Source organism: Anomalospiza imberbis, chromosome 16 (assembly GCF_031753505.1).
Source record: "Anomalospiza imberbis isolate Cuckoo-Finch-1a 21T00152 chromosome 16, ASM3175350v1, whole genome shotgun sequence".
Classification (NCBI taxonomy): Eukaryota; Metazoa; Chordata; class Aves; order Passeriformes; family Viduidae; genus Anomalospiza; species Anomalospiza imberbis.
Genome location: NC_089696.1, coordinates 6,546,964 through 6,561,464, shown reverse-complemented (window position 1 = coordinate 6,561,464; position 14,501 = coordinate 6,546,964). Strand labels below are relative to the sequence as shown.

Below are 14,501 nucleotides of genomic sequence, written 5' to 3'. Positions count from 1 at the left end.
AAAATCTGTCAAATTCGGTTTTGGGAGCCTTCTTCAACCTCTGAGCTGCCTCCGAGTTGGGCAGAGTTTCACAGGACTTGCTGCAAGACATAGTCTGTGCTCACAAGCCATGCAGGGAGCAGGTGCTATTTCAGAGAAGCTGATAAAATGCTCTGTGCTGTCACGGTAAAACACTGTGTGCTTGCTGGTGTTGATATTACTTAACCATCAAACAACAATTCTGCTGTGTTGAGTACTGCACAAGGACACAAGAGGTAAACAGCCCTCAGAAGTTTACAGCTTTCACAAACTTGATATATCACATGCTCCCTTCCATCACCCCCCTAATCAGCAACATAACAAAGCCTGCACTACATTACCAAACCATTATCATATATATATATCACTAGGCAGCAAAGAGAAGGGAAAAGGGAATAGGTGGCAGAGGTGGAAGGGCAATTGTCTTTTCTTAATCTTTCTCTTCAGTAAAAAAAATTCTCTCCCTCTTAATGGTGGTTTCCCCTCCCTCCAGAAACCAACACTCATTTTCAAATCCAACACAGTCACTGATGCCACTGAAACCACGCTAGGAAAAGCTGATTCTCAGCTATGTCCTACAGTCATAACTGCCTGGTCATGTGTTGTACCATAATAGTCATTAAACAGCAAGGCAGATAGCACCTGGAAATCCTCTTCCACTAATCTGAGGATCACAGCTCAAGATTCCCTCTGTGGAGACTGACAGTGGGATGTGGCAAGCACATTTCTCTCTCTCTCAGGATTTTTATAAAGGTGCACAGAGAGAAGTGAAAGAGAAAACAATTTCTATTTCTGCTCCTTGTTTTTCTCTTGTGGAATGTGTTTGGAGAATTGTTTACCTAGAGCGAATGCCTGGTTGGATCACAGTGGATTGTTTGGGCCTGATGGCCAATGAGATCCACCTGTGTCTGGACTCTGGAGAACAGGGTCACGAGTTGGGAGAGAGTTAGATATGATAGTTACAGAGAGTAGCATGTAGTTTTTAGTATCCTCTTTTATATAGTATATTAATGTATCATAGCATAATTATAATAAAGAAATCATTCAGCCTTCTGAAATAAATCAGACATCATCATTCTTCCCATTGGGTTCGTCGACACCTACAACAGTGGGATGGCTCACAGTGAAGATGGGAGAGCTGAAGGCTGACCACTGTGAGAATTCCCAGGGTTTCTAAAACAGAACATGGCACACAAGCCCTGCAAAAACTTCCCATGAGGGCACTATGTGCATTATCAGTGTCCCTGCTCTGAGGCTGCAGCAATTAATGGAGCAGAAAACATCTGAAGAGATGGCAATTAGATCAGTTAATTCCACAATAATTTTAACAACTTCTTGAAACAGTTAGTAATTAATGCTATATTACTTCACATATTTTAGACTATTAATTTGAAGTCACATAGAAATCATTGCATCTGTGAACATGTATTTCTCATTATACAAACTTGGTATTAAAGTTTACTCCAGCAGTAGAATTTTGGGTATGGGATGCAGTGGGAAGAATAACAAGCTATTATTTCATTTTGGGAGCCTATGGAATATAGAGTATTAAAAAAACAAAACAAAAAAAAATTTAATAGTCAGGAATCCATTATCTCCAAATTTATTTACTTAGCAGCAGCATTACTGCAAAATTCCTTAATCTGCTAAGGCACTAATGCACTTAGAAGAAACCTGGGCTTTACCTTCAAGTCATTCCTTTTTATTTCATTTTTTATTTATCCTATTTGCTTGAAAATGCACAAGGAAGCATACACATATTTGCTTCTCTTTACAGATGTGCGAAATACCACACTATGAAAACATGAAGTATCACACAAACCCAATATTTTGTATTTAGGTAAATCCTTAAAGGCTGTCTCTAAATGCTGATTACAGAGGGATTAGGTTTGTGCTTCAAAACACAAAACTGATTATCAAAGAGGAGACTTTTGTCATCTCTATATCTGAAGACGGGGTTCAAACAAAAGCACATCATGCAGGAAGTGCCAAAGCACTCAATACCATCAGAATCAGTGGGAGATGTTGCCAGCAACTTAAATTAAACAAAATTCTGAACATTTTTCTGGTTAGAACCCATGCTCCAAGGGGTAACACAGTAACTCATGAATATTTAAAGTGCATAGTAATGATTTTCCTACTTATTACTTACAAAAATACACTAAAACAGGTAAGAGTTTAGGAAGTCAAGCACTCAAATTTTAAAAGCCCAGACTTGACCATAACAGGCTTGCTCCTTCACACTGCCTGTAATCAGGTAATTGCATATTGTTCTCACAAAGGAAATCCGATGCATATGGACAGTGCCTCAGGAAATTAATCACCCATGAAAAAAAGACTTCAAGCACACCTTTATGGACACTGCATTTGACCAAGGCATAGGAACTGATCAGCACCCAACTTTAATGGCATGGAAGCTTTTGTGCGATCACAATGCAATTAAAATATCAATTGCAGAAGCAACTATGGGAAATGTGCTTGACAGTAACAACAGGGCTGTGTAAAATACCATGGAAAAGTAGGGGGAAAAGTCTGACTTGGAAACAAAGACACACAAAAAGATCAAGTTCTCTGAGAAGTACCCAGGCAGTGAGCAGCACTGCGTCATCCTTCTCTAGACCATATTGCAGAAGTTGGATTAAATGTAAACTGTTTTCACTAGATCAAGAAACTGTATAAAAACACTTAATACTAACAATCTCACAAATTTCCTTCAGCCAATTCATTCTCTGGCGTGTTTGCAGGAAGACTGACTAGCAAAATTTCAAAAGCAAGCCTCAAACAAACTACATTAAAGCTGATGGTAAAGATCCAGCAGTAATGCTGCTGGTATCACTAAGCACATGGATTGTTTACACTTTAGACTAAACTCTTACCTTATGCAAGTTTAAAAACAAAAATGTTCCCACAAGGTTAGCCCAGACTGATTTCACTCCTGTAACATAGCATAATATACCTTTTATTGACTGAGCTAACCTGTAATAGCAAGGCAGGTGTGTTCTACTCAGCTCCTTCATATGGAACACAAAATGGGGCTTTGATGAGTTAAAAAGATGGGAAGGTAAACAACTTATCAAGTGAGCTTACTGAGACTTTCTTTCATGACCCCAAAACAAAGGCTCTCTGACCTTTTTCCTTCTGTTACTTTTTACCCACTTCAACATTCGGAAAAGACCTAAATTTCACCTTTCCGGTTGGCACCTATCTAGAAGCTGAAATTCACACAGCCTGGATAAACACCTAAAATATACATAGTATAAAAAGACCAAAGGTCTCATCTGTCCTTTACATACAACCATTTCAGATTCATAATTACAGAAATCACATGCAAAAAAGCAAACAGAACAAAGCTCATACTTTAGTAGATAAAAATATACTTCAACTCTCTGCAACAAGCCACAACACCTAGAGCCCAATTCCCCATTGCTACAAATGAGGTAGGGTGTCATTTTGGTATTCTCTGTGGCCCCAACAGATCATATGGGCACATTTTTCTTGCCTGAAAGCAAGTCTCAAGTCTCCCTCTCACCAGCCTTTTTTTTCCTAGACTTATATTTAGTTTTTTCCAAATCTCATCATGCATCAGCATTCTTGCTCTATCTTCAAGTCAAATATCAAAGCCAGACACAGCTAAAGCTCCACTAATGCCGAGTAGTACACAATAACTACTCCTTGTATGTTCAACAGAACATTCCTATGTTTACATCTGAGCATGACTTTTCCCCTTTTTTCTGTAAAACCAGAATAAACTGACTTGCTAGTCTGACCTACGATGCTTTCAAAATTATTTCTGCAATGCTACTGCCTCATTAGTTTTGTACTCATGGGCTTGATTTCTGTGTCTTTGGTAAAAAGTATTGCATTTCAGTTAGTCTTGCTCATTTTGAACATTTTTCCAGTTTACAGACAAGGGCCAGAATCTATAAATCATCTTGATAAAGCAACTGCAAGATCCAAATCTTGTACAGGGCATCCTGCTTATTACTGTCAGAACCCATTCATGTCCTCCTTGTAAGATGACTGAAAACTACTAGGCACTTTTTCTCAATGAGCTACATATTCACAGTGATTTCATTTAGAAAGTGCTTCATGTCCTAACGACCTCCTTTTCTCGTTCAGCACAAAGAGAAGCTATCAAGGTGGTTCTCGTTTTCTTGCAATAGCGGAACACTTAAAATGGAAGAGGGAAATTAAATTTTTTATCCCTTGCCACTTCCAACTCTCCAGTGGCAGAGCTAGGAAAAAACTATTCCACCTTCCGCAGCCAGCAGTACCGCACGGCTGTGGGGCTCCGGAGACACACGTTACAGCGCTGAAGCTCAAAGCGTTCCTTCCGCAGCGGCTGCTGCGTCCCGCAGCCCGGGCACACCCCGGCCCGAGCGCCGTGACTCACCGCTGACTATCGACATCCCCACACACCCTGGAGCTGCACTGCTCACACGCCGGCACCAGCCCCTCGGAAACAAACAAAGTTCTCCCTCACCAGGAATGTGGTATTTCTTGTATTTATCGCGCCTCGCACTCTACTCCACCAAAGACTCTGAGGCATTACTAAAAACAAAACAAACACGTATGGCAGCCCGGAGCGTGACATTACATGACGAACTGCGTCTGCCCTGAAGACCTTCTGGGACGGAGAGGCCGGTTTCCGTGAGGTACACGCCAGACCACAGAGCCCCCGCCACCGGGGACTGCTCCGGGCCCTTTCCTCTCGGGAGAGCTGCGGCAAAAAGCCCCGGCGAGGGCAGCGAGCGCCCGGGGAGCGTCGTCCACCGAGCCACCCCCTCCTCTCCCGGCCCCGCAGCCGTCTCCGAGGGAAACCTGCCCCGAGCAGCTCCGCGGACGGAGCCCGGCCGCAACCGCCCCCTCCGAGCCCCCTCACAGCCCCGGCACCCTCCGCCCGCACCGCCGCCCCGAGCCCGCGGCCGCCCCCCGCTCACTTGAGGTGGTCCAAGGAGTGGATGCTGCGGGCGGCCTTCCCGTGCCCGCCGCCCACCCAGCTGCGGGAGCGGCCGAACATGCTGACGGCGGAAGGCTGCTCCGGCCCGCGGACCCTACGGCCTCATAGCCCCGCCGGGCGGGCGGGCGGGGGAGCGGCGGGCGGGGACCGGCCCGGAGCCTCGGCGGCGGAAGCCGCACGCAGAGCGCATGCGCGGCCAGGGCACGCCGGAAAGCGCCGGCCCGGCCCCGCCTCCGACCCGCGGACTGCGAGTCCCAGGGAGCACCGCGGGGGGCGGGGCTAAGCCCTCACACGGGCTGGGCGGGGCCTGCGCCGGCCGCGCTCTGGCGCCGGCTCGCTTGGAGCAACATGAAAGAGTACACGGAACCCGAACCAGAAAAAACCCAAAACATTAAATGTGTGAGTGCACCTCCTGAATGCGTTGCAATTTGAAGTAAAATATGGCCCTTGACATTCCTTGTTCGGCTTCCATAACCCAAACGAAGCTGTGGGGGCGTCAGCTCCTGCGCTGCAGGACGCAGCGTCAGAAATTCAACTGCTGGCATTCCCCCTGCTGAGGTTTTTCCAGTCAGGATTTTGAATCGGCTTAAAAATTAAGGAAGAACAAAAAAGACGGGGACCCTTGACTGTCTTGACCTAGTTTTGGATTTTTAATTTTGTTTTTGCTTTAGCCAGAGAAATAAACTAAATCTATGTAAACGCTGAAGAGTTTGTCAGCCGGTATAAAAAATGCACAGAGTTTAAAATGCCACCTTCGGTTACATTTTGGTATAGGTAAAGCCTTGGTCAGCTCGGGCAGGCGGGGGCGCGCGGCCGAGGGTCGCGCAGCGCAAGCCGCCCCTGTCCCCTGCAGACCCCGTGCAGCCGCAGCGGGACCCGAACGCCGGCAGCGCGGCGCTGGTAAACAACGGCGGCGTGCGGCGGGGCAGGCGCGGGGCGGGCAGCGAGGGGCGGGCGGACAGCGCGGTCCTGCCGCGCAGGCCGGGCTCGCTGGCAGGTGCTCCGAGCCGACCTCCCAACGCGCCTGCGGGCTCCTTCCGCAAAGTTTGCGGGCGGCAGGAGGAGGAGGAGGGAACCGCGGCGGGACTGCAGTAGCCGTGCTGGAGATGCCGCTGAGCAGCCTCCTGCCAGCGGCGAGGCTGCGGCAGCGCCGCTGAACCCGCGCTGGCCGCCCGCCCGCTCGCCGGGCCCCTCTTCCTCCGGGGACTGAAGGGACCGACCGGCCGCTCCGCGCCCCTGCGTGGCTCGCTTCTTCCCGGGCTCCGGATCCGGCTCCTCAGAGATTCTGCCCTTTGCTGCCACCGGGGCTGCGGCGTACAGTCCTGCCCCGCTCCCTGCTCCGCAGCTGCCGTCCGGCCCCCGCGCCAGCCGGGCGGGTCGGTGCCCGCTGCCCCCGCAGCCCCCACGGCTGCATGACTGCCGCGGTCTCCGCACGTCTGGATTCGGTGGAGTCCTGGGCCTTCCATGCGTTGCTGGTGCTGCCCTATATGTTTTACGTGGGCTTGTTCTTTGTCAATGTGCTGATCCTGTACTATGCCTTCCTGATGGAGTACATCGTCCTCAATGTGGGCATCGTTTTCCTGCCCGAGGATATGGACCAGGCTCTGGTGGATCTGGGGATGCTCTCCGACCCTGGCTCCGTGCTCTACGAGACGGACAGCGAGCTGGATGTCTTTGACGGGTACTTGGAGTGACGCCCCAGGGCGCTCCAAAGCGACTGAGCTCCGCCGCCGCCTGGCCCGGGGCAGGGGCCCGGCGTGCCCCCATGGCCGCAGCTCGGGGACCGCCGCGGCCCCGGGGTGCCCTCGCTGCGACGCGGCTCCTTCTGCGCAACATCTTCCCTTCCAAATGACACCCGCCCCGCCGATGCGGGGGCCAGAGGGGCAGCCGGGAGCCGCTGCCGCCGGGCAGGCCCACGGATACGCAGCAAAAGGCTCTCTAGGGAAGTAAGTAATTCCTTACTGTCCGGCCGGGCACAGCGCTCCCGGGGCAGCGGGCACAGCGCCGGGGACACGCTCCGCCGCAGCTCCCGGCACGGGCGAGCGACGCGGGCAAAGGGCCGGGGCCACCCCCGGCACTTCCCCCGCCCGGCAGCGCCCGGGGGCCGGCGGGCCCCGCTCCGTGTCCCCTGCGCGGCGGAGACAGCGACCGTCTCCCCTGGGACTCATCCTCCGAGCCACTGCAGCTGTGCTGCGGGGGGCTGCCTGTACAGCCGGGCACCAACTTTGCTGATCCGGTCCTGAAAGCAGCCCTGAATCGAAACGAGCATCCCGGTTAATATTTATTACAATTCAGAGACCTTCTTCGAGGCAGAAATACATCTTAATTTGCTGCCCTTTAAAACCACTCTCTTGGATAATGACAAACTACCCAGCTCACCATTTAATTTTTTGTTTTTTTTTTTTTTTTTTTTTGTTTTGTTTTGAGTGATTCTAAAACTCTGGAAATGTAAGGATTTAGCATTTTAAAACACTGAAATGCATTTGGGAAGAAAAATCACTATTTCTAGCTAGGACTTTCTGTGCCAAATGTATGTTAATGAAAACATTCACAGTTTAAATTAAAATGTGTTAGCAAATCTGCCAGCAGATTTTTTTAGCAAAATAATGTCTGCAAATCTGAAAACCAGGATATCTTTATTTTTCTGTTTGAAATTATGGAAATAGGAAATTCAGTTATAAGGTTACAAGTATAAACTCGGTGACCACACTACACAAATACCAGTTAATATTAAACTATTTTAAGCAGTCTTCTAATTTAACAAACCCAAACAAACCTTTCCTGTAGTTCTGTCCTTCATACAGGTTAAAATTGTCTCCTGAATATTTCTAGTCAGATTCTGTGTAAAGCAATATTAGCTGATTTTGGTCAATATTTTAGAATGAAAAATTGGACATTTTTGGTGTTGGAGTAACATTGATTGCACAAACACATGGGAACAAGGCTTGGCCAAAGGCATGTGGGAGCCTAACGAGGGAGTGAACAGATTTTGTTGCTACTGAAGAAATCTCACTGCATATAGTCACTGCAAATGGAAGTGTCTATGCCAACATTTGGTAGTCCATCCCAAGCAACTGGATTAGAATCACTTCTGCTAGAATAGAAAGTGTGGAGCAGAACAATCCTCCCCACAAAATACTATTGACTGCTTTTGTGGTTGTCTCCTTCTTTTTCAGCTGGACAAATAATACACATGTTCTGTATTCCAGGAAAGAAATTCCTAAAAATTAATGGTAATTCAAGCAAAATCTTTGGTGCTAAAAATCATATCCATTTTCTTCCCCCAAATACCTTTCCCTAAACTCCAAATCATAGTGCTCCAATGCCATTTAGTAGAGGGATTAAAAATACTTTTTTTGAGTCACTTCTTTTTCTGTCTAGAATTTGTCTTGATGATTTGTGTCTAGTTTTCAGGAAGACCTAAGAAGAACATCAGACACAATTTTCCTCAGTGGTTTTTTTTCTACTATATGAATATATATTTTGACATGAGCACGTTCAGTGTAAATTATTTGGCTTCTTAAAATTTTTTCTTCTTATTAATAAGAAAGTTATTGATATTCTAACTATTTGATATCTGGAAAGTTCTTGATATTCTAACTATAAAACCCTCCATATGCAGAAATCAAAATGCAGAGGTTTTCTCAAAGCTCAGAAGTAAGGCTCCATTTATACACTCCAAGAGCTAATGGAGTTCTGCACAGGTACCAGCTCCAGCCTTGATCTTTCATTTGGAAGCTGTCAAGGTAGATGGTGGTTTCCACTGAGAATCAAATCACAAATCTCAAAAGTTAGATCAATTCTTAGGCATCAAAAATGTTACTATGTTCCATCTATTTATATATTTAATTATACTTACAGACATAGCAACCAGGCCACAAATTGCATAATTATTTAGCTACCGGGCAGACACAGCATTACCACCATGACGAGGGATTTGAGTTAATATCCTGTTACAGGTTCCTTCACTGTTCTGTGCCATTCCTGCTCACCGGTTCTGTAGTATCAAAGCAGGCAGAAGAGGGCCCTAATTTGGAGCTGTGTTTTCTGCTTTGGGAGCAGCACTAAGGCCCTGAAAGGGAAGATTTATTCTTGCGGTGCCTTGCCTGCAGTGACCTGGTGTGAGTGTTAACCCCTGTGCTCCTGGCCTGGGAAGGTTTCCTACCTTCCCTGTTCCCTTGCACCCAGAAGTGCTGAGGATTCACAAGACATTGCAGGAAGAATGGGTCTGTTTTGCCAGCAGTGATGAAAAATACGTAGGCCTAATCTTTGCATTAAAGAGCAGAGTTCTTCATGTGACTCACCAGTGATTTCTGAGAACAGCCAAAGAGCTGTGATTATCCTGAGCTGAAACCTTGCTGCGTCCTCTGTGCCTGGGAGAGCGGTGCCTCACACCCTGCATGAGTGACGTGTGACAGGAAAACAGAGGGGGCAAATCCTAGGAGGCCCTTCTGCAGCATGTGGAAAGGCTAATTTAGATGTAAAAATAAAAGAACACATGGATCAAAACAGCTCTGTGCTCTCTGGCAGCAAACCCCTCACTTGAATAAACTCAACAGAAGCAAAATTGTGTTCAAGTTTCTGAGCAAAATTGGTGGCAGAGGTTGAAGGCAGGCAGATAAGTAAGCAGCTGAAAAATGTTTCCTGGCCTATTCAAATGAAGAAATTAATCTGTGAAAACTGAACAGAATTGAGGTTGTTTGTGTCATCTACTGTTTTCATGTGAGTGTGCCAAGTTATTTATTATATTTGAAGCCCCCTGGAATAAGGTCATATGACTATTCTCATACTTTCATAAAATCAGATGTGACTCTTCAGAAAGTACTCCTATCAGAAAGAAAATGGGCAAAAGTAATCAATAATGAAAACTGATTAAGAAATACTGAATTTATGTAATGTTGCAGTACATGCTTTACCTGTATTTTTTCATAAGACGAATTATGATGAGTGTCTTCAGTGAGCAGAATCCAAAAACCTGTGACTCAGCACTTCCAATGAATGCCAGCAGCTAAATTCTGAATAATAATTTAAAAAAAGCTTAACTCCCCAGCTCATCAATATACTGCCAATTAGAACTGCAGGCTCAGTGTCTATGAGGCAGCCACCCCTGTGCCTCTGTTCTGAAGCAGAGATGTCCTGAAAAGGACAGGTCAGAAGAATGATGTCACTAGCACTGTCAGGATACATTTAAATGTATCAGAATCTACTTCCTGACTTCTTTCTTTTCAGACTTTAAATAACAAAAATAATGAGCAGAGTAATTTGATACTTAATTTACCTTGCCATTTTTCCCTATTTTTCCCCTTTTGGTAGAGGTCGCCAAGGTGATTTGTTGACTCCATGATGCAGGTCAATTGACTGTTTTATGAGTTACAGTAGCGACAGGATTAAGAGCAATTGCTATGATTTTTGGAACCGTGTTTTGAATTTTTAGCTGTTACTGAAATTAATAGAAGTCCAGTGTTCACTCATCTGACAGCTCTGCTTTAAAGAAATGTGTACTTAACAGGAATTCCATTCTAGATGGAAGGAAGACAAAATCATGGTTAATTGTTCAGCTGTCCATACAGACTCATTAATCACAGCCATGGACAGTTCTAAGTGATTTTCTACCAAATGTATTTATTTATATAATGTCAAGAGAGTAAGCAGATTTTTCAAAAAGTTTTCCAAATGTTGCTGTTAATAAGGTGATATAAAATGAGGCACAGAAATTAGAGAGATGTTCAATTTTTGATAGACATCGTTTAGGCCTGAGTGTTGCATGTGTTAAAAGCCTCAGCCACAAGTAATTTTAAAGAATAATTTTTTAACAGTCTGTGGTTCTTTCCTATAAAACTTAAGCTTTCTGTAATAAACGTGCTTCAATAGGTGGCAATAGCCAATTACCACTTTTAAGCTGTCAAAGGAATTAAGAAACAAATCCAATTTAATTCTTCATGTTTGTTTCCCCTGGAGGAGGGACAAAGTGACACTATAGTTCAGCTAATAACTATAAATCCTAAAATAGAAGAAAAGAATAATTTGTTTAGAGACATTTAGTCTCTAACTCTTTGCATTTGCCCCTCATAATGATCCTACTTATAAGGAGTACAACTATCCCAAATGATTAAATATGCACAAGGTGCTAAATCTCCCCAGTTGCTCAGGGAAACTGTCTTTCTTTTCACAGTTGAATTTTATTACTTTGGCTACAGATTAGGAAAGAAAAAATAGCTGAATAGTTTGAATGATGCTCTCTGAAGACACAAGCATGTGTCTAATATATGTGATGAAAAGGGCAAAGACAAATAGGAGCCATGTATGGGAAATAATGGTGTAATGGAAAATGATGATGTGCACTGAGTGATGGATTGCTGAGGAAACACCAGGTCAGTTCACAGACTTAAGGCTAAATACTTTTTTGCAGGGCCAGAAAGAAAGACCCAAGGGTTGCTCAGGCAGTGGAACCCAAATAGGCCACAAGAGCTGAAACGGTGCTGCAGAAAGTGAGGAAACAGAAAGCAGAGAGTGTCAGCATGTGAAACAGTCACACCATGTGTCCTTTGCTCCAGCCTGCATTGTAAGGAACAGTAACTTCAAAGGCAGAATTAACAAAGATGTGTGACTGAGCTGTTAATGTTAGTCATACTACAGCCATACTGTTCACTGCTTGCAGGTATGTTTAAGGCTCTTGAAAGTTCTAGTTCTGAGATTTTAAAAATATTTTACAATATTTCCTACCTCTTCATTTTCCAGTTTCCTGAAATTTTTGAAGTTTTCTGTTAAGAAATAGGATCTCATGAAATTTGAGGGGCAGATTTCTAATCTGAAAATTAGAAAGGCAGGATTGAATATCCTGGCCAATTGTATAATTTACACCCCATTTAATATGCCACAACAATTTACAGTCTTGGACTAGCAGCCCTACAGCAGTGTTTGGAACTACCATTAGACAGCTTTACCCTTTGCTTTGGAGGCCCAAGACCTGGGCTATTTTGCTGGGCTATTTTTAAGTCAGCCTAGAATCTGGTCTACAGTGCAGAATACTAACAACCACACTGAACTGTCTGCTGTAGATCAGTTTTTAGTTCTACTTGGAAAGCAATCAGATAAACATGAAATGAGTAACCTGGTAGAGCTGCTGTTCCCCCTTTTCATGTCCTCATTTTAAGAGAAAGGATTTTGAGCAGATGTCTTCTGTTAGCAGGTACTGTAGCTGACAGACGTTTGACAGAAATGCCTCACTGGACACAAAAGTGCTTTTGTTTCTGACCTAGTATGTGCAGTAGGTGGCACACAGGAACATGGGAAGTGTTGTGATGAGTCAGACCACGATCTCACAGCCCTGTGATCCTCCTCTGGGAGAGCTCATGTCCCTGACCAAAATCTGCAGGCTCCTCTCTGTTCTTTCCAAGGCAGAATGCAGGATGTTGGATGGCACGTTGCTGCCAGCCCTTTAGCAAATGTTTTCCAAACCCACCACCCTTTGCCCACTCTGTGTTATGAAATCTCTCTGGATTTCCTTCCTATCAGTACATCTGAATACTTGAAAGAGCTTATTTGCTGCAGGCTTGAAGATTTCTCTATTCATCCCCTTCTTTGAGTCAGTAATGGTGATGAATAAAAATTGGTCCCTGGTATAGTCTTCTACCGAGTTCTTTCCTCCCAAGCTTTATTCTTTGCTTCCAATCTTTAATCTGCTTTCAGTCCATAAAAGAACCTTTCCCCCAGTCTTGTGTCAATCTGTTTGTCTTTGGCCTCCTGTACTGCCTGTGTTATTGACACTGTTGCTGTGCCTGTCCGAGCTCGTGCCGAACGTGTGACGTCGGATTTCATTCTTCATTCAGACCCAGAAAGGGGAAGGAAGGAGGAGCTGTCCATTCAGAGACTTGCTGCACACAACACAGAAATGTCCTGAGCTGCAGGCAGCCAGGGGACCTGCTCATGGTCTTCTGTACCTCAACTCCTCCTCAACACAGACTCATGCCCAATCATCCCCTCTCAGAGCTGCACCATTCTACACTATACTAATTAGCTATCTATCAAGTCACAAGAGCAGATGAATGCTGTCACTAGTGCCCAGCACCTTCGTAATCCACAGCTCTGGTTCTATTTAAAGGAATCTTCTCAGCCTTGTATTCACCCCTGATGATTGCAAACTATCACATCCTAATAGCAGTGGGATACTTTGACTCAGTCAAGGCAAATTAGATAAACTGGGATAAAGCAATATAACAGTAATTTATTCTTGGCAGTAAGACCAAGACGTTACCACAAAATGTTACTTAGCTCTGTAACTACTTACCAGTGGATCCAAAATAGTTGGAACAGTGTGACTCTGAAGTAGAAGAGAAAGTGACCAAAATCAGAGACTACAGCAAATGTAGGCAATGCTTAATTAACATGATGATCCAAACTATATAAACACTCAAATGAATGGTATCTAGTCAAGATAATGTAGCCAGTTCAAACAACAGTTTTATTTAGTAGGTCTAATGATAGCAAATCTGGATAAAATAGGTTATCCCACTGTATGTCACAGCTGTTTTTACTCTTAAGAACATCCCCTAGTAATTGATGTGATGCACTGTGGTTCACATCTTACTCTCACACCCCTCACACTGGTATCTTCATGGCTCTGTTAAAATTCCTAAGGACTGGTGTGCTCTTACATTAACAGAAACTGTGACACTGATTTTTCTGAAACATTGTGCAGGTCTTTACTTCTCAAAGAATTATAACTCATAGTCACAAAAGGATTTGACTTTTAAATTTTTTTCTAATAAGTCAACAACATGATTCTGTATGTCACATACTCAGTGACTTTTCTGTTCATTTTAGGTATGGAGGGTTACACTGTATTTGTGTTTTCTTTTAAACAGATTCATTAAACACCTGAAATGGATTATGACCAGGCTAATGGATCAAGTCCTGGAAAGAAACTGTACTCTGAAATGTAGAGATGAAAATAAGGACAAGAGAACAAGAAGAAGAGTTGTCAGCAGACCTTGTCAGTTGTGACTTCTCTTCATGGTCTTTGCCTCTTGTGTGTGCACTTACTGCAGTGATTCATGCACCATACTGGGCTTCCATAGGTAATTCTGGGATGGACTATATGAAAAAATACAAAAAACTATGTTCCATTGTAACAGAAAATCAAGATGTTACCCAGATTTGATAAACTTTTGAGTGAATACTATGTCACCCAAAAGGACACACTCTACATATAGCTTAAGCCAGTTTTACAATCACATGTTGAAAATTCTACCAGCCAGTAGTTCAAAAGCAGTGCTTTCTCAGGGGAAAATATGCAGGAGTGACTGAAGGAGGTTCTGTTCAGGGAGTATAATGGCAAGAACTGTGCTAGTAAGATATTTTATTTAAAATGAGAGTTTTAAAATAGATCAGAGAGTGAATTTTATATAAGTCAGGTGGATTCATTATTTAACACAGGATACTTTGCAGATTGCTTAAGCTCACGTTCCTATGTACAGATGTGAAAGCAATACAATAAAGACGGACCTTTTCCATGAAAAATTAA

At 44.4% G+C, this 14,501-nt stretch overlaps 2 protein-coding genes and 1 long non-coding RNA gene across 8 annotated transcripts in view; 2 read left to right on the top strand and 1 right to left on the bottom strand.

The window, feature by feature from the left end:
- The window catches only part of CLEC16A (C-type lectin domain containing 16A), a 56,034-nt gene extending 50,864 nt beyond the window's left edge, over positions 1 to 5,170 (bottom strand). For 5 of the 6 annotated variants that reach the window (XR_011004536.1, XM_068206748.1, XM_068206749.1 and 2 more), the window contains exon 1: positions 4,959 to 5,169. Coding sequence is in view for 5 of the 6 variants with exons in the window: in XM_068206748.1 (XP_068062849.1) it covers positions 4,959 to 5,038 (80 nt within the window). In the remaining variant the exon portion in view is untranslated. Of the gene's footprint in view, positions 1 to 4,958 lie in introns of all 6 variants that reach the window. The other variant, XM_068206752.1, reaches the window with a different exon arrangement.
- Positions 5,171 to 5,885: 715 nt separating this feature from the next.
- Positions 5,886 to 6,781, top strand: DEXI (Dexi homolog). Its single transcript, XM_068206780.1, has one exon. It carries the CDS (start codon positions 6,391 to 6,393, stop codon positions 6,670 to 6,672), a length of 282 nt encoding a protein of 93 aa, XP_068062881.1. The 5' UTR covers positions 5,886 to 6,390; the 3' UTR covers positions 6,673 to 6,781.
- A 4,070-nt stretch (positions 6,782 to 10,851) lies between these two features.
- On the top strand, positions 10,852 to 14,501 carry LOC137483562 (uncharacterized). The gene is made up of 2 exons (XR_011004535.1): positions 10,852 to 11,636; positions 13,843 to 14,501. It is a non-coding gene; the product is annotated as an uncharacterized lncRNA (long non-coding RNA).

Bases quoted from the DNA above. Each gene is read 5' to 3' on its own strand.
- DEXI (XM_068206780.1), top strand. From the start codon at position 6,391: ATGACTGCCGCGGTCTCCGCACGTCTGGATTCGGTGGAGTCCTGGGCC.